Source organism: Desmodus rotundus, chromosome 4 (assembly GCF_022682495.2).
Source record: "Desmodus rotundus isolate HL8 chromosome 4, HLdesRot8A.1, whole genome shotgun sequence".
Taxonomy (NCBI): domain Eukaryota; kingdom Metazoa; phylum Chordata; class Mammalia; order Chiroptera; family Phyllostomidae; genus Desmodus; species Desmodus rotundus.
Genome location: NC_071390.1, coordinates 80,679,928 through 80,704,146, shown reverse-complemented (window position 1 = coordinate 80,704,146; position 24,219 = coordinate 80,679,928). Strand labels below are relative to the sequence as shown.

Genomic DNA, 24,219 nt, shown 5'->3' with positions numbered 1-24,219 from the left:
TGTCTGACATATTTAGGAGATAGATAAATATTTATGACTGAATAAATGATAGAATGAATCAATCACCAGTAGTGTTAGATCACTAGACTAAAAATTATTTATGTCATTTCAGATTAGCAAATAGGGCATCATCTTTCTTCGATAATACTGATTTTGGGTTGGTCAATTCTAGTAAGACTTACCTTTTGAAAAACTTTTCATACGAAAATAAAGCAGTAAATGTTAGGATTTGTGTGAAAAGCTACTTGCATTTTTAATAGCATTATTATTCACCCATCATGAAGAGTGCTGGAGTAACCATATCCTTATATCTTCTAAGACATGATCTATTAATTTATGAAGTTGTCTTAATAATGCTTAGGAATAAAATAGCTCTCAATTCTTAGGAGCAAAATATACATCAGTATATTCTTGGTAACAGAAATGTTTACCTACTATATGTCTGAATCAGTTTGATGAAAGGCCTAGTAATTTCCTGAGCAAAATACACATTTGTTTTATAAATGCCTTCATTAAACAGTCGCACACTCATCTGTGTGGAGGTAAAATGGCAGTTCATGCGTGTGTCATTGTCTGGTCTCTCAGTTTCTAATGTATCTACAGTTTGTTAAAGAATGTGGATCTTCCTTAACAGGTAGCACACAGGTTAACTGTAAACATACAACATTTATCAAAATATTAGAAGAAAAACAATTTATTGAGATCTTGAAAAGTACTGCTTATTGCTCTGGCTGCTATGGCTCACTTAGTTGGAGTGTTGTCTCATGCACTGAAAGGTGGAGGGTTCAGTTCCTGGTCAGGGTGCACACCTAGGTTGTAGGTTTGGTCCCTGTTTGGGGCACATGTGGCAGGCAGCTGATCAGTGTCTCTCTCTTCCTCCCTCCCTCCCTCTTCTTCTTCCTCCCTCCATCTTCTTCTCTCTCTAAAATTAATAGATGTGTCCTAGGACAAGGATTATAAGAAAAGAACTGTTTGTTTTTTCTTCAAAATCATTTATAATTACCCCTGTGTTGTAGTGAACAGACTTACATACCTGGACAAAAAGTATACCCTGTAGAATTGAATTGTTGTGGGGTTTTTATATGTTTTTGGTACTTTCAGTTCAATTTGAGGGAGGTTATAAGAAACACGGTATCTATTGTGAGAATGTAAGAAACATTTCTATTATAAGATATTACATTATAATTTATATCCTTTTATTAGGCTCCTTGGAAGAAAAGTTGTGTAGTATGGAGAATAGAGGTACTTCCTTAAATACATATTTTTCTAAGGACATTGTGAGCCATGTAATTGACTAGGTTTTCTCTTTTGTATTTGTAAGCCAAATTCATGACTAAAACATGGCAAATATAGAAGTTTTTTAGTTTTAGATTCTTATTTAATGTTTTTTTCTACTCCATTCCCTAGTCTTGGTCTTTTATTTGCTTGGGGTTTTTTTTTTTTCCTTTCTTAGTTTTAGTTTATAATCTCATGTTATAGTTTGTGTCCTTCAATGCTACCTGAACACATAAATAGACAACCATATTTAGGGAACATCACATGAAAGGCAGGGTGCTAGCTTGGTAGGGAATACAAAGATGAGTGAGAGAGGTTTCTTCCCTTTGTAGTCACATATGAACACACAAAACATGGTGCAATTTGTATTGTAATAGAGAGCTATCATAATACTTTTAGAAGACACAGAATTTCCTTTTAATTAAAAAGAACATTACTGAAACTATTTTAGAATACATCCACTTACATAGCCATTATAATATCATTTCTTTTCCTATGATAATCCATCTAGTTTTCTTTTCTTATTATTTATTTATTGATTTGAGAGAGAGAGAGGAAAGAAGGGAGACAGAGACAGACATGATTTGTTTTTCCATTTATTTATGCATTCATTAGTTGATTCTTGTATTTGCCCTGACCAGGGATCAAACCTGCAACCTTGGAGTATCAGGATGATGCTCTAACCAAGTGAGCTACCCAGCCAGGGCCAAGGTTTTATTTTCTTATTCTCTTGTTGAATCTATATTGGTTTATCTTTAAGAATTATTTATTCTAAAGTTCTTTTGTCTTAGATTTCTGGGGAAGAAAAGTTTATTTCATGACCCAGATACCACTCATGGAGTTGAGAAACAAAAAGTAGTTCAGAACAGAAAGGTTTTTTTCCTTTGAATAAGGAAAACAAGAAACAGCCCATCAAAAAGGTGTGACTTAATGCAAGCTGGGAAGATTTGGACATATTCAGATGAGGAAAATTCTGACCCTCTCATTCATTCTCTTCATTCTAGTCTTTTCCTTGCCAGTCTTGTTCTGAGAATTAATGGCTGTTAGATTTATAAATTCTGAGATAAAAGATGAGGTTAGTGAATTCTGTAATCAGCCTAGAACTTAGTAATAGTAGGTAAGTCTCTGCTTTTCACTATGTAATGTTATCTGTGTACCATCAAATATTCTTAATTTCGTAACTTAGATTTTTTCATAGAAACATATTTTCTAAAGCTCCTAAAATAGATTGACTCAAATTCTATAGATAACTAGTCTTTGGCTTTTAGATTATATTTATTTAATCATTCATTCAACAAATTAATAGGTATTAGGAAATGTGGCTAAATGTGATTTATTGAGAGTTGTATTTTTAAACATATATTCAGATCCAAAGAAACTATTTAAGCATATATTTTGTAACTTGATTTTCAAGTCATACCACACTTCAAGATGCACAGAATAAAAGAAAAAAGTTGACAATGATCTATTAAAAATTTTTTCTCACAGGTTTTTGGAAATGCTCCGCCAAATACAATGACAGAAAAATTTTCTGATCTTCTGCAGTTCACAACACAAGTTTCACGACTGATGGTAACAGAAATTCGAAGGAGAGCATCAAACAAATCTACAGGTATTATTACAGAAACCAGCAAAAACTGATTTATTTGAATGGAGAGTTTGGTAAAGTGTTATTTAAATTAAATAGAAAGTTGACCTGATTCTAGAATTACTTGTCTCATTCACATTCTTAAAGTCACATTTTTCTCTTTGTTTCAACATCTTATAATTTCAACATCTTTTAAGTAGATTAGCTGTATCAAGACTACTTTCCTTGGACTGCCACTATCCTCTCCCCAACCTTTTCAGCAATACTCTGTTTTCTTCTGAACAAAATCCAAATTCATAGCATAACATTTAAGGCAAATCCAGAAGCTGGCCATATCTGTTTTTTTTTTTAGTCTACACTTTTTAATTTGATTCCTTTTCTGTATTGCAACCAAACCAAGTTGTTTGGAGTCCCAAACTCATCTACACTCTTATTTCTACTCTTTTGATGCTTTAAAACCCAGTAAGGAGAATCTTTCCCATCTCAGCATGTCTCAATCTTCCCAGCTTGCATTAAGTCACACCTTTTTTGATGGACTGCTTCTTGTTTTCCTTATTCAAAGAAAAAAACGTTCTCTTCTGAAATACTTTTTGTTTCTCAACTCTATGAGTGGTATTTGGGTATGTGTCTTTAATTTCCTATTTGACCGTAAACTGTTCAGGGGTCTTTATATGACCTACAGTCTTTACCACAATGCTTCACATATACTAGGCCTTTTATGAATGCTGCCTGAATACTATTTTTTGTTATAAGTTCATTTTAAACTTATAAAGTATCTTTCCTTTCACTCAAGATTTCCTTTTACTCAAGCTTTCTTGATTTTGATTACCATTAGTCATTTTCTAAATTAGCAATATGTTTGAGGGATTTTACCTTAATTTTATTTTATTTTGTTATTTTGGGGGGTTTTGCTGGTTGTTTGAGTGATAGCTTTCTTGTTGAAGCATTAGGCCTAGAAATTGATTATTTAAGTTCTGTTTTTAATGTCTCGGGAAAATCACTTATCTTTTCAACCCATCGAATTATTACTTTTTCAATAGTAATGGTAATGCCTTTGTTATAAAATCTTTTCATTTGTTTTCATTTTTATTGAAATTAATATAGGCATATAGTTTCGAGGGCCAAATGGTTAAAGGGTTTATTAAAAACAGTATGTCCCTTCTATTCATCCTGGTTCATCTCCATTTTTCACTCCTGACAGGCAGTAACTTTTGAACACTTAACTTTTTTTTGATATTTATTTCTGCGTTTCTAGATAACATTTATAGTGTGTGTTCTTGATTCACATTTTGATCCTGTCTTCTGACTTTTCACAAGAGAATGAGACTTACTCTCTTCAGCTTATTCCTGTGGCCCCACAGACACTTCCTATGCCCCTGCCGTGCTGCTGTGCCACAATTCTGGTTAGGTCAGGATCCCTGGCTGTGAATATGAAAACACCATTCTAAGATGAGCCATATGGTATGCTATGATTACTTTTCTTTCCTTGAAACCTTCTCCCTTGCCTCCATCAGACTTAATAATTGGTTATTTTTTACTATTTTTCTACATTTTTATTACACATTCATCTCTTATTCCCCTGTTTTTCTGAATCTCTCCTCAGTAGGATTGAAGACATCAGACATTCTGTCGGTTCATCTGTTTGCACACAGCTCTTCCAGAACCTTCTGGCTGCTTTAGTCTACAGTAGGTACTGTCTAGGCCAGCTGCACAGCTGTCATTTTACGTCCCCATTCACGTCATCCTGGGATGCCTTACCATGTCTTTGAGATAGAGCCTGTCTTTCCTGAATCTCATGTCATCTTTTTCTCAAATTAAGTGGTAAAGCATCTTTTCCAGAAGCCTCCTGAGAAAGGATGCAGGGGAATTATCATTTTTGATTTGGGGGTTTTTGTCATTTGTTTACAGAAATCCCATGAATGAAAATTTGACTATTGCTGAATAAGCTGAGTTCCTTCATCATCACTAAGGAAGGTGATGCCCTTTGACTAACAGCCTTTCAGATGCCAGGGCTCGGCACAAATCCCATCATGTTGCATAGTGTGGCTTTCCTGCAGAAAGTGGAATCTAGAAGGCACAAGTTCACCACCCTCACTATCTCACAGAAAAGTGTGCTTGGGAGATCTCCCCAAACACAGAGTACAAACATGAATGCAGTTTTATCAGTGAGAAAACACACAGACCGCTTGTGATCTAGACTCCTTGAGTACTTGCTGGATGTTTATAGGAGTCGTTTGAGAGTGCTAGCTGTTTAGCCCCAGAAGACTTCGGGGCTAGGGGAAGCTTCAGACCCTCCTACCAGGGAGTGGAAGCTACCAGCGTCATGGGAAGTTGAGCTTGGGTGCAGCACCTCTGGGGACTGGTCAGTGAAGGGGGTAGAGGGGGCCTTATCTAGGTCTTTCTCCAGGCAGCCCAGGGTGAATGTTCAGGGTCATATTGGAAAATCTTGCAGCTTGCATATTTATCCTCCTTTCAGTAGGTATCAGACTCTCAGCTGGAAATCATTTTTTCTCAGAACTTAAAAATCATTTCTCAGCATATCGTAGATGCCTATACCTCTGTTGCGCAATGAAGCTTCCTAGGTGCTTGATTCTTTTTCTGTGCACTATTTTTTTTTTTCTATAAAAGCACTTAGGATCCATTTTTTGGCCATTTGGTTCTAAAACTTTATGATAGCCTGCCTTGGGGTAGAGCTGTATTTGTCCATTGTCTGAGTACTTCCTAATCTAGGAAGTCATATCCTTTAATTTGGGGGAAGTTTCATGATTTTTTTAAATAATAATGTTCTCCCATCTATTTTCTCTCTCTAGTCAGAGGTACCTCTAAAACACTCTCATTTTCTTATCTTCATTGCTTATTTTCTACTTTTTTTTTTTACTCTACTTGCTAAGAGAGCTCTTCAGTTTTTACCACCCATTCCTTCTATGGATTTTTTTTTTTATTTGTGACATTATCATTTTCATTGCTAAGACTTTTTTCTTTTTTATTGTTTTTTTTTTTTTATGGATTCTCTTCTCTTAGCTGGGTTTTGGGGTTGTTGTTTTTTTTCCTTCATATTTTCATGTCCCTACGTAGTCTGTTTAAGGTTGCCCTTTTTTGTTAATTTGTTTCTATCTCTTGTCTCTTACGTTGGAGAATGTCCTCACATATCTCATCCTTGGCCATCTGTTCCCGTATAAGAATGGATGGAAAAGCTGCTGGGTAGCTTTGTAATTGTGGGTGGAACTTGCAACTCTGGGCATTAGCCCAGGGTGATCCTGCTGGGCTGTTTTGCTGACCATCTTTCCCTGGCTAGACAGTCCCCAGAGAAGAATATCTAGTCTTTACCTGGACCATATATGTATGATTCTGAACATTTTGGAAGCCAAGTAGAAGAAAGGTCTGAGGACCCTGAGCATTCAGTACATGAGTTCCTGCTTTATCTGCATGAGCCCATAGCTGTGCCTGATATGCTGTTATCATCCCTCCTCCACCCCACTCCAAACACTGTCTTACTCTTTGCAGTGAGTAAACCTCCAGTCTAGTACCCTTTTTGTAATGAGGATTTGGTGTCTAGCTGCTTTTTAAAAAGAAAAAAAAAAACAAAACCTTGCTTACTCATTTTATAGAATGACATTTGTTTGTTTATTACATTCGTTTATTTATTTATTACATTTATTGGGGTGACATTGGTCGACAGGGTCATATAATTTTCAAGTGTAAGTTTCTATGGTACATGATCTATATGTTGCACTGTGTGCCTGGCCACTCGTAAAAATACTTTCACCAATCCTCTGTGTACCATTTCCCAACACCTCTGCTTCCAAAGAAAGGTAGCTAGTGCCACCAATTCCTGAGCTGCTTGGTAGTTCTGTTATAGTTTAGTTGCTTTTCTTGCACTTACTTTAAGATTCTAGAATTTACGAAGTTAATTACAATTAGCTTCTGTACTATTTTAGTATTCAAAATTGTTTTTACCTTTACTATTCTCTTTGTCCTTACAGGTTTATGCTTTTAAGAAATTCCCTCTACAACTATTTTAGTGGGTGTGTTAGCATGCTCCAGCTGACATAAAAATACCATAGACCAGTGGCTTAAACAACAGAATTTTTTTTTACAGTTCTGGAGGCTGAACGTCTGGATCCCGGTGTCAGTGTGATTGGTTTCTGCTGTGATCTCTCTTCCTGGATTGCAAATGGCATCTTCTGAATGTGGCCTCACCTGTAGGAGAGAGAAAGAGAGCTCTGGCCTCTCCTCTTACAAGGTCACTGATGCCATCATGACCTCATTTAAACTTAATTAATTTACATAGGCTCCATCACCAAATACATTAAGAGTTAGAGCTTCAGCCTATGAATTCTGGGAGGGACACATTTGAGGCCATAGCTGTGGGGTTTCAGGAGAAAGAGGTAAATGCTTGTCTCAACATTTTATCTTTCGCTGGAGCCCATTATGAAGTCTTTGGATCAACAGCCATTAAATGTTTTTAGATTGAGGGCAGAATCCCTTGTTCAGAAGCACTGCATTATATGAAGTGATGTATGGATTTTCAAGTGTGACAGTTTTAATTATATTTGCAGTTCTTGAAGCAAGTCTAATGAAAGTTGTCAAGATACTTTCCTGCCCTGTCTTCTCCTACCTCCTCCCCAAATTGCGTTGCATACTTTTTTCTTTCCTGATTTCAGTTCCTTCTGTGGAAATGAGAAAGTGGTCTTAAATAGAAGATATGTGTTTTATACCGATTCAGCTATTTTAAATACGGTAGATTTCTCTGTGACAAGTTGACTCCTGTCATTGCATTTTCTTTCTTGAATGATATTCCTAGATTAGAAAAAAATTCCCAGAACTTTATTTACTTCTCTGTTGCTGTCTTCGTAAGTATCCAACCTGCATGTTTGCAGGAAAACCTTTTTCTGTGTCGGAGATTTGTTTTCCTGAATCCCTTTATAATTTTATATCCATAGGGCAGTGTTCTAGAAATAATGAAAAGTATCCTAAGTGAAGTAGATGTCTCACTGTAATTTATAGTAATAACGATACACGTTTTTTAAAACTTCTCATTTTAAAGTAATTACAGGCTCCCGGGAAGTTATAAACCTAACTCATAGAGCCCCCTGTGCCCTTTACCCACCCATCCCATTGATAACATCTTATTTCCCAGCTATTTTTAGATGTATTTTTCATATTATGTGCCTCCATGTAATTTTTAGCTTTAAACTTTTGAAATTTGTTAACTTTAGAACCCAGTGAAATTGAATTGAATTTGTATGAATTTTATCTCTGTAAGAGGAACCTTTCTTAACCCCCCTGTCCCAAATAGATCTTTTCTACTCTATCCCTATACCAGTTAGTATGCTTTTATTTAGTCACCTAAAAGACTTCCTTTACAGCTTTGTCATCATCTGATGTATCTTGTTCATTTACTTAATTTTATTGTCATGATTACTTCTGTATCATCTGGAACAGAGATTTTCAACCTTTTCATATGAAGGCACACATAAGCTAATTACTAAAGTTCTACGGCATACCAAAAAATATATTTTTTGCCGATCTGACAAAAAAATGGATATAATTTTGATTTCATTCATACCTGATGGCTATTGCTGTGTTGGCTGTTGTCAGTTTATTTATTTGACAGTCTACAGGAAAAGAAGTCAGTGGTTCGGATTAAATAGTCAGGTATTGCATGTTTTGAAAATTTTTGTGGCACGCCTGTTGGAAACCATGGACCTAAAAGAATGCTTGTCACAGATTAGGCACTCAGTAAATTTTTACTGACTTTGACATAGGATTTCTCTGCTCCCTGCTCATTTTAATGCTTTGAGAATTGGAGCAGTGTTAGAAAAGCCAGCCTTACTGATGTTTAAGAGAGAAAAGCATAATTCTGGAATATCTCCTAAACTTGCCTTAAATTACCCTGGCTTTGGGAATCCTTGTTCTCTTACTTTTAGTCTTGAACACTGGAAATTTCTTTTGGTCAGTGTTGTTATCACAAGTACCTTCATGGAGATTCTTTTTCTTTTTTATTTATTAATTTGAGAGGCAGAAAGGCAGATAACATTGATTTGTTGTTCCACTTAATGCATTTATTGGGTGCTTCTTTTATGTACCCTGACCAGGAATTGAACCTGCAACCTTAATGTATCGGGACAGTGGTCTTACCAACTGAGCTACCTGAGCAGGATGTATCATGGAGATTTCTTTTCATTTGTGGTAAAAAAAAAAAATAAGAAGAATAAAATAAAAAAAATTAGGTATTCAAGATCTAGGTACATCCTGAATCATCTTACTCTTTCATATCCCCTTGTCTTCTAGTTGATTGACTGATTTTTATTGTAGTAAAAAATCACATAACTTATATCTGCCCTCTTAACAAATTTTTAAACGTACAGTTAACTATAAGCACAGTGTTGTACAGCAGATCTCTAGAACTTTTTCATCTTGTATAACTGTAACTTCGTACCCACTGATCAGCAACTTCCCATTTGCTCTTCCTCCCAGGCCTTGGGAATCACCATTCTACCTACCCTCTGTTGCCATGAACTTAGCTACTTTTAATTCTTCACGTAACCTTTTATTTTATAGGAAGTTATTGATGGTAATTGTTATAATTACTATTCAAATTTTTCTCCAAGAAAGCAGGTGACATGAGCCCTTTAATATTCCTTTGAAAAATAGCTGTATGTGTTGGGCATCAGGGCAAGATTATTTTTCCAGGACTCCTGAATTTGGTGTGGAATACTTGTTACTTTATTTGTTACCTAGTCACTACTCACATTTCAAGTCTTTTTTATCAAATCACCTCTAATATGAATTATAGATATCTCAGTAGGAACCATGCTTATCTGCAATTCTCTTATTTAAATCTGTGTCAGAAGTTACTAAAAATGGAAACTTTTAGGAAATATCAATATACAAAATGGGTACATATAGACTGATTTGTAATACACAAGGCAACTTCACAGTTCTAGTTCTCTGTCTTTCTTAATTCTCTCTTCACTGTTGCCTCTGTGTGGCTTTTGTTAAATATATAGTAACTCTAAACTAATTTGAGAAAAACACATAATTTTGTGGCTATTTTGTTTAAGGGGGGTAGCTTAAGATTTTTTTCCTTCTTACGTAGTTTTAAGTTCAAACATGCAGTCTGCTTAATTTTAAGGGGACATAATCAGTTTATATCATTGAAGCAGAAAGTTCCCACCTGTGAAAAATTATCTTTAGTTTGTGATTAATTACTTTGGTGCATGTGAGGTGCCACTGTTAAACCCAGTGGTGCAAGAAAAAATGGACAGCAGCACAGTGATGGAGAAGCCAGGTGATGCTGGGTATGGCTGGTGTCTCATGCAGCATCTTGTTGTGGGATTAGTATAATGTGGTGAACCCCCAATTGGACACCCAGCCTTTTTTTTTAAAACAGAAGAACGTTGTGCCCTGCTGTCCTCCAGGGATTTCAAAGCCACAACACCTTCAGGTAATTTTATTCCCAAGGTGTGGTTATGTATCATCAAATGAAAAGAAGCATGGAACTTGTGAATTCTAATACCGTGTTTCTGACTAATTTACGGAAGGTTTTTTGGGGGAGTGGAGGCGGATGGGAAGGGTTGTTTAGGGCTTGGTATCTTTCTTAATGAGCTAAGTGTAATAATACTATTAACACGTATTACCTTGTCATCCTGAAACATAAGTTTGAAAATGATTATGCTTTAAATGGACTTTGCAAAGGAAAAAATGTTGCATTGCCTTTATTATTAACAAATTTTGTTTTCCAAATTGTTCTCAATGCTAATGGAATTCATTTAAGTTCTCTCAATGTAGACTCGGAACTTAAAGTTCTTTTAAAATTGTTTACATTCTATTCTTATTTAATCTAATATGAGTTCTAACTCCATTTCTGCATTTTTGAGTCTAACTATATGTACTAAAATGCAGTTGTGAAAGCAAAAGCTTGAATCAAATGGTTGGCAGCTCGCAATATACGATAATATGTTTTTACATTAACTCTTATAACCTTAAGTTAAACCATCATTTAAATTTGTACTTGTTAAATATAAGTGAAATTAAAAGATCCTAATGCAATATTTTTTTGACTAGGAATATTTTTCTTTCTAAGTTTTAAGTAACTGATTTATGGAAATTTAACTTAAAATTACTTTTTAGTATACATATATTTTTAAGGTACCACTAAATGTTATATACTTTTACAATCAGCTTCTTAACTTATTTAAAATAAAAAGTGGGAGATGCCATTAAAGTGTTTCGAATGGCAATATTCTGAAATTAGTAGTTGAAAATAAAATAGTTCTTCTGAATACTTTTGTTATATAGAGAGGATTTGTCAGTTACAGTTTTAGATCTGTTCATATCATTCAATCACAACTGGTTATCCAGATTTCTTTGTCTGTATAAGCATGTAATTGAAAGCCAAATAATAAAATTTTACATTATTCCTGAAGTAACTTAGGTCTTCTCCACCTTCTCAGAAAGAGTACTTATTTAGTTGGTAAAGTTGTTAAAGGGATACTGTCAATAATTATACTGTCTTGATCTTGTTCAAAGTTTTTTCACACATATTATTTATTCAGATCAATTGTTTGAACTGTTGTGATACTTAATAACAAATTTCTTTGGGGTTTTTGGGGTTGTTGTGTTTTTTTTGATGGTACCTTTATTAAAGCTCGGGACAGTGAAAACAAGGAAGGGCTTAGGGTAAAGAAACAAGAGGAGAGCCTACTAGGGGCTGCTGTCAGCTGACTGGAAAGTAGAGAAAAGGGGACCTTGGAGACAGGATCAGGGGGTTAGCCCGGAATGAGCTGCCACTGCCCATTGCTCCCTTGGTAACAAGTCTTGGTTACAAGTCTCCTAAACTCTTGGTTACCCTCAGAGTTTAGGAGAAAGAAAATTCACTGGAAATGGAAATTCGAGTCGACGTGCCCCAAGGAAGGCAAGCTTTAATTTAATCCATTATTTGTCTTGAGGAATACCTTAATGTTCACTGTCAACCAAAACAGAAGAAAGCACACACTACTATAAATGCTGTTAATCAAATAAGTAGAACTTTTTCAAGCCAAGAGTACATTTTTGGTGTTTTGGTTCTCAAAATAGACATTAGCATTTATTTTACAATTGGCAACTTATTCAGTAACAGTGAAGATACGTATTTGTCTTGTTTTAATAATAATAATATGGGTGGAATTCAAATTCATTCAAAATAATCTTATCTATAGGTTTTTAGCTTCTGTCCCAGGAAAATAACTTTAATTATCTCTTAAAGTAATTTTGGTCCTTCAAAATCTCTTTTTCCCCATCTGTGAGAAGCATAGGTGGTAATGACCAGTTCATTTACTAATAATTTTTTTTTGTGATACAGAATTTCATTGTATTGATTTAACTATGAAATAATCACTTGAAGATTCCAGGTAGATTTTTAGAGATGTCGAGTTACAAAATTAGAAATACACAATTTAAAACCAAGTTATGAAGAAGCCTAGGAAATGAAAGCGTCACATGCCAGCCCTTAATTGATCGTTGTGGCTAACTGGGAAGGAGTTGTCTCCTTACATGAGCACTTGATTCCTACCAAGGAAAGAGGGCTCATGTAATGTATCCAATGGCAGAGTCCCTTGTAAGCTTGCAAGAAAAATTTGCAGGTCACCTTTTACCAGTGGTCTCAAACCATGATGGCTAACAAAGCTTTTCATAGTGTTATTCTTTTATTTGCTTTCCCTCTCTCTCATGAACCTTCACAATTTAATCAGTCTTAAACATTGCTTTCTTTTTATTACTCCTCTTTTCAAAACTGCCAGGAATCTCTATTATTCATAATAAATCCAAACTTCTTAATGTTCATTAGAAGTTGAGCTCAGTGCGTCCTTCTTTAACCAACCTAGGTTGGTTTATTCCCTCATTTAACAGGTACTTACTAAGTGCCTGCGAAGTGCAGTGACATGCTTCCTACTGAGGATCATCAGTGAACAGCCAAGGAGACTGCTCCCCTGCCGTTTATTTTCTAGAGAGGGGGTAGGGACTGTTAATCAGTGAATAATAATTTCAACACTTGAGATACAAAATATTAAAAATAATCCAGGCTTCTATTGGCATCTCTCATTTCCAGTAAATTCTTTTTATCACTATATTTTCTCTCTTAGAGGTTAGACAGTCTCGACTTGAATGTAAGTTCTGTCACTGACTAGCTCTGTTACTCTAGGCAAATTATTTCCCTTCTCCATTTCTTAATTTTATGTTATAATGGGTATAATAATAGAAAGTAACTCATATGGTTCTTGTAACAAATAAGTAAGTTGCACTTACCAGTACTTAATGGTGCTTGTTATATAGTTAAGATTCAGTAAAAATAAGCAATCAAAAATTTCTTCTTAATTAAAATATTCCTTCAAATGAAAGTATATAAAGGTAAAATGTGCCCAGCACAGTACCACATGTAAGTCTTGTATTCATTCAATTCTTTAATATAAAACACTTTTATCTTGTTTGTCTTAAATGAAAGAAGAAAATTCCTCTAACGCAATCCAATTCTGTTCTACATTATATGTCTCTATGAAGTGTGTTAAGTGTACATCAGTGACTTACCAGTTGATTTAGAGTAAACAGATAGGACTTTCTGACAACTTTAGTTCATCTTGGTTAACAATATAAAAATTGATGAACTCTGCTGATGAAATTAAGTATATGGTTGGGGATTTATCCATTTTCCCTTATCTCTAAAAACATAACCAACTGAATTTACTTTCAGAGATTCTTGCACCATTACAGTTCTGTGAATGATTCTCTCCCTGTTTCTCTGTTCCTACGGTCAGCTGCTCACGTCACCGCTTGTGTGTATCACAAACGCACCCTTCCAGTTTTTGCCCCCACCACCATCACTGGTCTCAACCTTCCCAGTTTGTCATATGTATATTACTAAGTTAATAGTCTTGACTATTTACTATAAATAAAGTCTTACTATTTATTTACCTATTTCATCATCTTTGCTCAAGAAACTGCATTTCTCCCTCTTGCCCAGAGTCAAATATAGCCCTTAGTTACCTTCCTTCATAAATAGGTGTCAATTTTCTATCACTGCTGTTGATATTTGAATCTAATTCTCAACATATGATGATCTAGAATGTTAACCCAATGTTATTACCATTCTTTATCTTGATGTGAACATGTTATGTTCTTTTCCTCTAGCTACACTTCTGTGTTAATACTGCGTTCTTAGTCTGTCCGTTCCCTTCCCACCCCTCCCCCACTTCCTAGACAAGCTTATACAGGTTTCCCTGTTTCCAAAAGTAGAGCTTGCCTGTGAAGCCTTTCATAAGCTGAAATGGCATAACATGAAGAAACAGTCACCTTTAATTTGTATGGAAAAAAATTGATTTTTCCCAGACCAAAAAATAACCTTTCAAATCATACCGAATCACACCTAAAACCTAAAATAACACTAACACAAAGTAAAAGCAGGAATGATATGATAAATATACCCCATGCTTTGTACCCATCAATCCACTCAATTCAAGCAACAGAATTTCCATTTTATTCATTACTGGATACCACATAAAAAAGACCACTCTACTCCTAGCAGAACCAATAGTAACTTTGGTACCTTTCAAGATTCTTTGTCTCCACATGCAAATAGTATGAATGTTGGATGCAGGCAAGTTCAGCGCACACGCACACATGCACACACACACACACAATATATGTTGTTCCCCATGATGAGAATGCTTAATTATATCCAGTTTCACACTAAGCGTAACATCCTTCAGAGCTCTCTTAGTCTTTTCCAGTATCTTAAGACACATCTCTCTAACAAGTGCACAGAGTAAATGGAGATAAAGCACAGGTGCTTCCAGACAAAGTTCAAAGCTATGGGGCTTGATGCTGAGATGCAGAGTGTAGTTCTCAGGGAAGGAGCTTGTCCGGGCCACTCTCACTGCTCCTGGCGTACTGCCTTTGTAATGGCTCCCTGCAAAACAAATGCTGAGCACTGTTTTTACTTTTGGCCCTTTTTTGTAAAAGCAAGAATCTTTTTCTGATTTCTTCTGGTTAGCAAAAATAGATATTAATGCAGGTCTTTCATAAAAGCCAAGTGGCCTAATATCAACTTTAAAAGTAGAGGATACCTGTACTTTTTTTTCCAGGTAGGGTTAGTTCAAATTTAACCTTTTCCATGACTCTCTCTAACTAGTTTGTGACATACCTTTTCCTAAAATACATAGGTTGACTTTTACAGTTCCGTATTGATAGGATGATATACAAGTACTATAAAGACCTATATGTGCCATGGGAACATCGCTCTTTTTAACATGTTTGACATAGAGCATGCAGCGGTGCTGATTTAAAGTACGTGCTTAGTGAATGATCATTTCTTTGCAGATTTTAACGAAGACCCTCTTTATATGTGATTCCCCACCCCCCACCTAAAGTTTTCCTTTGGTTTTATAGAGGCTGCAAGTCGGGCCATAGTCCAATTCCTAGAAATCAATCAGAGTGAAGAAGCCAGTAGAGGCTGGATGCTTCTGACAACAATTAATTTGTTAGCATCCTCTGGTCAGGTGAGTTCTTTGGTTTCAAGTTTACTAACTCAAAATTCTTTTTTTTAATCCTCTCAGGATTTTGTAAAATTAAACTTACTGTAATTTCCACATAAGGTTTTATGTTAATCATTATACTATTCTAATTTTTCTTAAATATTATTTCATGCTTCTGACAATATCCTTGTGAGGAGGTTGATGTCTTAACGCATTTTACACGTGAGGAAATGCCCACTCTAGAATGCTGTTTTTTACCTTTGTCATATCATAGCACACATGGAGCATGATACCATTTCTACAGCACATGAGGCAAAGGATGGACCAACTGTGGCTGGAGATAAATAGCCCAGGACTCTGACTTCATCAGGCCCAGCCCAAGAATCCTGTTACTCATGTTAGGGAAGCTCTGGCTTAGAAGAATCATCTAAGGTTCAGCTTAGGGTACTTAGCTAATAAATAAATGAAAAATGCTTTTAAATATTTCTAATTTTTAAGGAAAATAAGAAAATACTGCCATTTTCATTATAATATGTTTATATTATACTGATTTATTCTGGAGATTTTTTTTCCCCTCTAAATCTGCTCTCAACATCTGTCAGGGTATATGTTGCTTTTACTCATTTATGAGCTGTTTGGATACCTGATTTTTGACCTGTGATATTTTTGGGATAAAGGAAATTTAATCAACCTTCTACAATTCAGAGTTTAATTACATATCAAAGTCAATACATTTGAGAATGGCTATTGTCTAAATTACAGTTGCTTTTAAACCCCTCACGTTATCTCCTAATGGACTCTCTGAAGGTGACTGTGACCCTGTCATAACAGAAATAGTGCATAGTTCTTAGTAACCATATTCTGAAACTAGTCACTAGCTCAGAGTAAGTAGCAACTGGGCTTTTTCCCCTTAGGAATGCATTGTTTCCCATTTTTGTTTGCTGGTTTGTTTGTTTGGTTTTTTTAATCAGAAAAAGAATCTGAACAACTTGTCCTGATTTACCTGGTATTTTCTGAGTTTTAGCATAGAAACCTCTCATCCCAAGAAACCCCCTCAGTCCTGGGCAAATGGAGATGTTCATTCATCCTAAGTAACTTTCAGATAGCCTTAAAGTGGCCCATTATTTTTCCATGTAGCTGTGACCATATCAGATGACTATCAATATATCAATTTTATTTGCTATTGATGCTAGTTATAAATACCTCTATATTGCTGTACCAAAATTTGGTTTGGTTTAGAATAAAATACAAAATTATAATTTTAATTGGCATATTTGTTTTATTCATATTTTCTATAGATACTATGTTTTTCTTTCTCCATCGTGAGCCAAGGCTATGTCCTAACATAATACCTAACACATAGTAGAAAATAGTTAAATGTGGTTTAATTAAAACATGCACAAATGGATAGATTGCCTTAAAAGGATAAAAGAATCAGGAGAGAAATCTAATCACTTTTTTAAAATTACAAATGTTGCCAATTACCAGTTTGAATTCCAAGTTGTACTTTCAATCTATCAGTTATAAGATGGAAAATTACACCTTTTTGCTTAACAGGAAGGGAAAGCTACCAATAATCTAACTGCAAAAAGAGACCTTTAAAAAAAATTTTGTGTTGTGACTTGAGCAGATGTTTCTGTTTGTGTGCTATTTTCTGTTGGCAGCTGTGAAATACAGAGACGAATAAAACATGGTTCTGAGCCCACATGTAGATGACAGATGATGCGGATGAACATAATACTGTGAAATGCAGTGTTGGGGTGTGTGTAGTGCTGTGAAAATAGAAATGTGAGAGTAATAAATGTAGGTGAAGAGGGGAGGAAAGATGAGGAATAAATGAAAATTTCAGACATGAGCAGACATTTAAACTGAACATTAGATGTGTGGAGACATGGATGTCTAAAAAGAACAAAGTATAGGAAGAGCAGAGGATTTTGAATATTAGAGATAGGAAATGATACTGGCTCTGTGGAAAGGGGCCAGAGCTTGCAACAGTTTGTTCTTTGGGCTCTCTCTCTTCTCCATCTTGCCACTGCATTAGTGCAGTCCCTGCCTCATAGGGTTTTCCGTATTTGTTTCTTAATCATTAGCCTAGCCTTCCTGCTCTGTATAGTTAACTTGTGATCTACATTACCACCGCTAATTCTCTGAAATCTGGTTCTGTTACTTCTTTATTGGTATCACTTCATTGAGTCTCCAATGCCAACAAAATAAAAATTAAGTCAGAATGGGGGACAGTATGCCTAAGTCACTGTGGACCATTTAACCAATGCCAACATAAGGCAGGATGTGTAAGTGATGAGCCTCCATCCCTTTATTTGTAAAATAAGAATCATGCTATAATAGAATCTGCCTCATAGGGATGATTTGAGGAGAAGATAAGATAGTATAAAATGCTTAGCCTTATGACTGTTACAGTATATAACAAACACTTATTAAAGTTTACACATTACTGTTACGGCTTTTCGGGAGTCAGCAATTTTGGATTCAGATTTCTGAAACATTTTGTATCACCTGACCTAACCTTCTTTGTGCCTTCCCCTCTTATTTTAATTTTTACACTTTTTCATTCCACTCCTGGCATTGTTAACGCTTCCCTTTTATATTAGCCTATGTGTACTACCACTGTTACACTTAAGAGATTAAATTGGTTATTGATGAGCCTGCCTCTGCTGGTAGACTACAGCCTTCTGAAGGACAGGGATGCATTCCCAGCTCGCAACACACTGCCTGGCGTACACTAGGCATCAGTAAATGTTGAAGAAGCGAGTAAATTAATTAACACAGTGCCAGCCTGTTGACCTCCAGCATGGTTAAATTTCTTATTCCAAATTGCACCATGGAAAAAATTAGATAATTATTATAGCCTACTTCTTAAAAATACTGAAAGGTTCACCATGAGAAGGTCAGGAATTTCTTCCTCTAGAAATCCTTGAAAATAATGTAGAGATTTGTGTGTGTGTCAGTGATGGCTGTATTCCTCAAAGGCCCTTCTGGGCCCACAAATCTACAATAAAAATAACATTAAAGTGATAGTAAAGTGACTACTAATATATAATTTAGCTTTTAATATGTCTGCATTTGTTATCCTATATAATCCTCATTTAACCCTAAGAAATATGTACCATTATATCTATTGTATAGGAGAAAAAAGATCCAACAAAATTAGTTTGCCAGATTCATGGTTAAGTTCCTTTTTTCTAAATCCTAAAGCTTATGTTCTTTGAAACATGTTACCTCTTAATAAATAAATAGCAGAGTTACTAAATACTTTAATAATAACAAAGAGATACATCTTAATTTTTGATTAAAGCAAATTTGTCCAAATGAGGAATGAGTATTTGTCAGCATGCATTCATTTTTAATTTTTTCAGGCACTTAAAATGTTATTTTGATACATAATTTTCTGGGTTAAATTACAGTTTGTGGTTTCGCTTCTGGCTTAAAATTTGTGAGCTTACTCAGCTGTATCAATTACAGTTATGTCTGTCTTTCTGTTTATCTACCTATTCAGTTATTTATTGGTTTGTTTTCCAGAAAACTGTGGACTGCATGACAACGATGTCAGTGCCTTCCACCCTGGTTAAATGTTTGTATCTGTTTTTTGACCTTCCACATGTGCCTGAGGCAGTGGGAGGTGCACAGAATGAGCTACCTCTAGCAGAACGACGTGGACTACTCCAGAAAGTTTTTGTACAGGTATGGATGGTGCTATTTACCTGGCCATCTGTACCACTCTGTTTAAAGTGAGACAGGTGCATTCCTTGAATAGATGTCTTCCCTATTCCATTTTCTGTAGTATTTCATGTTGCTTAATATAAATTGTCCTTATCTCATGTAATTGTCACATTTGTTGAATTTGCACACTCCTTTTGAGGAACATTTGGGTGAGGCATTAACAAGTTTGTTTCTCTGACAGATTTAACTATTAAGGTTACCTTGGATATAGCAATAATATTTGTGAAATGATCTAAGCAAGGAAAACTATTGATAATCATTGAGTTAGGGATAATATTTCTCATAATGTCAAGAAATTCTCTTCTGTTGCTATCTATATACAGGAAGTCCCTAGTCTATAAATAATTCACTTAGAAAAGATGGTTTATTTTAGTGGCTGCTGCTACCTCCTGTGTTCCTTGCCTGTAAATCCCTCTTGCCCACCCTTGCCACCATTCCTTTAATAGAGTTAGCAGTTAACAAAGGTTTAAATAGACCTTTGTTACCCAGCTTGGAATTATTTTGATAATCCTTTTTAGGGGAGAAAAATTTTAAAGCAAGCACACTACCAACATTTAAAGTAAATGTATCTATTGGATCTGATAAAGTATTAGAAAACACATTCGACATAGAAAGACAAATACTGTGTGATTTCACTTATGTGTATCTAAAGTGGTCAAACAGAATAAAATGACGGTTGACAGGCTGTGGGGTGGGGAAAAAGAGAAATTGTGTTCAGTTAGTATAGAGTCTCAGTTTTGCAAGATGAAAGTGTTCTAGAGGTGTGTTGTATAACAGTGCTTACAGTTAACACTAATATACTCTATACTTAAAAATGATTAAGATGGTAAATTGTCATGTGTTTTCACCTCAATAAAAAAAAAAGAAACTCCTTGAATACAGTTCTCTGAAATAATGTAATCTAAGATGCAGATTTCTCACTTCTAAAGTGAAGATAATCATAATTACCTAGAGGGTTTTTGTGAGGATTAAGTGAAATAATATACAAAGCTACATTTTTCTGCCTAGGACAAGAGTAGACAGGAAGTGAAGTGCCTGTGACTACTGCCATTGTCATCGCCAGGTGGGAGGACAGTGGATCTGCAGTAGATGAGGGGGGGCCGGTACAGGTGACGGTTGCACCTCCTGTAATCAGGACATTTACTGCAGGAAGGACTCAACTCTGTAGAGGTGCTGGCAATGAAAGGATGGTAGGAGGAGGCTAAGGCAGTTTTAAAAAGGAAAAGACAGGTTAATCAATAAAATACTAGTTTGGCAAATACTTATTGAACACTTGATTTATTAGATTCCTTTGTGCTAGTGGTTAACTTAAATCTCTTACCTCATAATTTGCAAGACAACCCATGACTTTAAAACGCTTGCTTTTCCCCCAAATGGTGATGTGAGCAAATGGCAGAGATAGGATTAGAAGTCAGGTTTATCCGACTCCTGAATTCGACTGGATGAGAAAAAGCAGTGGGAATAAAAGGAGTAAATCTCATAGGGACTAAAGCTGCTTGTGGACATTGCTGATTAGACTAGTAGCCCTATTTCAGTGAAGCCCTTCTAAAGAAGTAATTAATGTTTTAGGCAATAAATGGAAGCTGAATTGTATATATTTAATACTAAATAAGTATAGCAAAGAATTCTTCTAAAACTTAGGTTTTTTTCTGTATTTAAAAACAACGAGTACTAACTTTCAAGCAAATGTGAGATTCATTTTAGCACATTGGAATTATTGAATGTGACAGAAAAGGAATTCAAAGAGAATTAAATGCAACTCCCCGTTTACAGAAAGCTGGTACCCTGGTTGTGATGCACAGCAGACGCGGGGCAGTGATGAAAAATCAGGCTTTCCCTGACTGACGTGGCTCAGTTGTTTGGGCCTTGTCCGAGTCGTTCACAAAGGGAAAGGTCATTGGTTCAATTCCTGGTCAGGCACATGCCTGGATTGCAGGTTTGGTCCCCGGTCTGGGTGCCTGCTAGAGGCAGCTAATAGATGTTTCCCTCTCTTACAAATGTTTCTCTCCCTCTCTTTTTCCCTCCCTTCCCCTCTCCACAAAAAAATAAATAAATACTCCAAAAGAAAAAAACAAAACAAAAAACAAGCTCTCCCACTGCCTCTCCCTGTTCTTCAGTGCCTCACATCATCTCCCTTTCCTACTTTCTCAGCACAGGCTGGACTTTGTTCTCATCACTTTGTCTAGAAAATCAAACTTACTAAGTGTTTTCTGAACACACAGTGTTTTTGATAGGTGAAATCCCAGTGTTTATATTATGTGACAGATGGTTTCCTGGGACCTTAGCAGTTGGTATTGTGTCATATAGGCATTCAGTTCTTGGTTTTTATTTATTTATTTATTTTTCATTTGTGTTGATGTGGCCAATTATTACCCTGCCACACTTGGCTGGACTTGGTAACAGAGCCCCTACATGTAGAAGTGGTAGTGGAGGGGCAGAAGAGGAATGAAATGCAGATGCTTCAGTTTCCTAGTTTATAAAATGAAAGATTTATACTAGGTTATTTTTAAGAATCCTTTTGCCTCTAAAGATTAAGAACAGTAGTCCTAAATGTCAGTAAATTCAAGGAATTAGACCCAATTTATTTTTGAGAACACAGATTTGATTTGGAAAAAAGTGTGAGAACCAAGGAAAAGTAAAGTCAATACACTCTCCTAAGCATATGTCTTCCTTTGTTGCAACGAACTCTTTTTTTTCTTATAGCTGTTATGTTGCATTTGAAACATAGGAGAAAAATACACATATTACACATGTTAATGAATATTAAGTATCCAACAGGATCTGCAGGCATTGTTTTGAGGGGGAATGCCTGTATTACTGAATTTATAAATGTTGTTGTTTGTCTGAATTCTTAATCCTTTTTTATCTTCCTGATATTTGGCATCTATGATTTAGAAAGCTCTTGTATTTAATTAAATTTTTTCATTGAAGGAGATAATAAAGCAAGACTTAGCTTTCTCAGACAAAACATGATATTTCAACTACTTTTTATCTTTCAATTACAGTTTACTTTCAGTATTGCTTTATATTCATTCCAACTCTACAGCAGAGTGATTAGACAACCATGTGCCTTACAGAGTGTTCCCTCCAATATTTTCAGTACCCACCTGGCACCATGCGTACTTATCACAGTATTATTGATTATATCCCCTATGCTGTACCAAGTACTTTTTTTCTCTGTAGCAGTATCCCCACAGATAATGAAATAATTAAATTTCCTGAAGCATTTTCTTTCAAGAGAATATAATTACTTCATAAATTATAGTTATTTTATTTACAGTATATATTTTAAAATATTTGGATGAGATAATTTAGCACAGAGAAGAAAAGTTAACCTCTCCTTCCACTGATTTGAGGTTTGAAGAGAAAACCCTTTGAGGTTAGGGACCATAGCCGAACTCCCCAAGTAGCAGGCGCTTAGTGCTGTGAGCACTGTGCACTGTATATCTTGCAATTCACAGTTAAGAAAAGAGTTCTCACTCCAGAGTTTAGAAAGTGTTGAAAGCTAGGCTTTAGAAGAATATTGGCCAGTAGACGTAATTAAAAATTACTTCTGAATTAAGATAATTTTGTTATTCTAATATCCCCTTCTACTTATATAGAAATGGACCGATTTGAAAATACTTCTATGTTTTTAACTTTTACTGTTTTACTTTCTCTTTTCTCTAAAACTGCCCTTTTAGAGCAGTTACATTTCACCTATGACAAACTAAGAATTAGAGAACTAAATTAGAAAAACAAAATGTTGACCTTGATTGTTATTGTTGATTTATGCCACTTAGGGTAAGGTATGCAAAAATACCAGGATGAAGAGAGGATGGTAAACATAGAACATTTCTTTTAATAAATTGATCAAAGTAGGGCTGGTTTACTGTCTTAGCATAACCCACTTCTAAATTATAGTTGTTACGTGTTAATGCTGTTAAGGTAGACACTCATCGTTGTGGCTTTAATGGTATCGCTCAGTACTAACCCCAAACTTTCAGAATTTTTAATGGTCAGATGTAGTCCTGTTCTGGCTCCTCTCTTTCCCCAACCTTTCATTTATATACACATTTGTTTTGTTTTGTTTTTTAGATCTTAGTGAAACTCTGCAGTTTTGTTTCCCCAGCAGAGGAACTGGCTCAAAAAGATGATCTCCAGCTTTTATTCAGTGCAATAACCTCTTGGTGCCCACCCTACAACCTGCCTTGGAGGAAAAGCGCTGGGGAAGTCCTTATGACCATATCCCGCCATGGTCTTAGTGTCAATGTAGTGAAGTATATTCATGGTGAATATCTCTTTATTAATTTAGGTGCTCTAAGTTTCTTTCACTGTTCTCTTCCTCATATAATGATGACACATTTATTTTTATCTCTTAATTTTCCAAAAATTCTATTTTAAATTAACCACTGTATTTACCAAGAGAAAAAAAATTTTTTATTTGTGAGGTATTTCAAATATGAGAAATTTTTGTCCAAGCAAGGATATAAAAGTAAAGATAATTTTATTTTTGTATAAATATTCATTGATAATATAATGTAAGTTCTGTTTCATATCCTATTCTTCCCTTCTCTTTACTGAAGAATAAAAAAAGGTTTTTTTGAGATGCTATAGTTAGAAGTCTTTTTGAAGATACTTCGTAAATAGACAGATAATAATCTGTTTAATGCAGCATAATTGAAATAAGGTGGATTCTTTAGCATCACTAAAAAGAAATTGTCCATTGTGTTTCTTGCCTCTACTCCTGTGTTCAGTTTTTGTTGCATTTGTTATGTGAAACTGGGTTAGTTTAGACAAGTAAATTTCATTAAAGTTAAGGAGAGGAAAAGTCTTTGAAATGACTTAAGGTCACCAAAGTCAGTGGTGATGTCTAACTGTGTTTTAAACTAGTAATATATAGCACGAACATAATTTTTAAAACTTTGTTTCCTGAAGTATTTCTGTATCTCACTGGTCTATATTCGCTATAATTGGAACTGTAAACTAATTATTGGATTTGTCTTCTTAAACTTAAAAGAGAGGTTACATCCTTTTACTATATTAATATAGAAGATCAAAAATATCATTTGGCAGCAGACAGGCATTTTGTTTAATGATAAAACGTCCAAATAATGATGTAAAAACTAT

General features: G+C 35.2%; 1 protein-coding gene across 6 annotated transcripts in view; it reads left to right on the top strand.

The window, feature by feature from the left end:
- WDFY3 (WD repeat and FYVE domain containing 3) overlaps positions 1-24,219 on the top strand; it is a 268,490-nt gene that overhangs the window by 100,551 nt on the left and 143,720 nt on the right. For all 6 annotated transcript variants that reach the window (XM_053922587.2, XM_053922591.2, XM_053922589.2 and 3 more), the window contains 4 exons: positions 2,764-2,887; positions 15,287-15,396; positions 18,910-19,071; positions 23,188-23,380. In XM_053922587.2, coding sequence (XP_053778562.1) covers positions 2,764-2,887; positions 15,287-15,396; positions 18,910-19,071; positions 23,188-23,380 — 589 coding nt within the window. The remainder of the gene's footprint in view (positions 1-2,763; positions 2,888-15,286; positions 15,397-18,909; positions 19,072-23,187; positions 23,381-24,219) is intronic.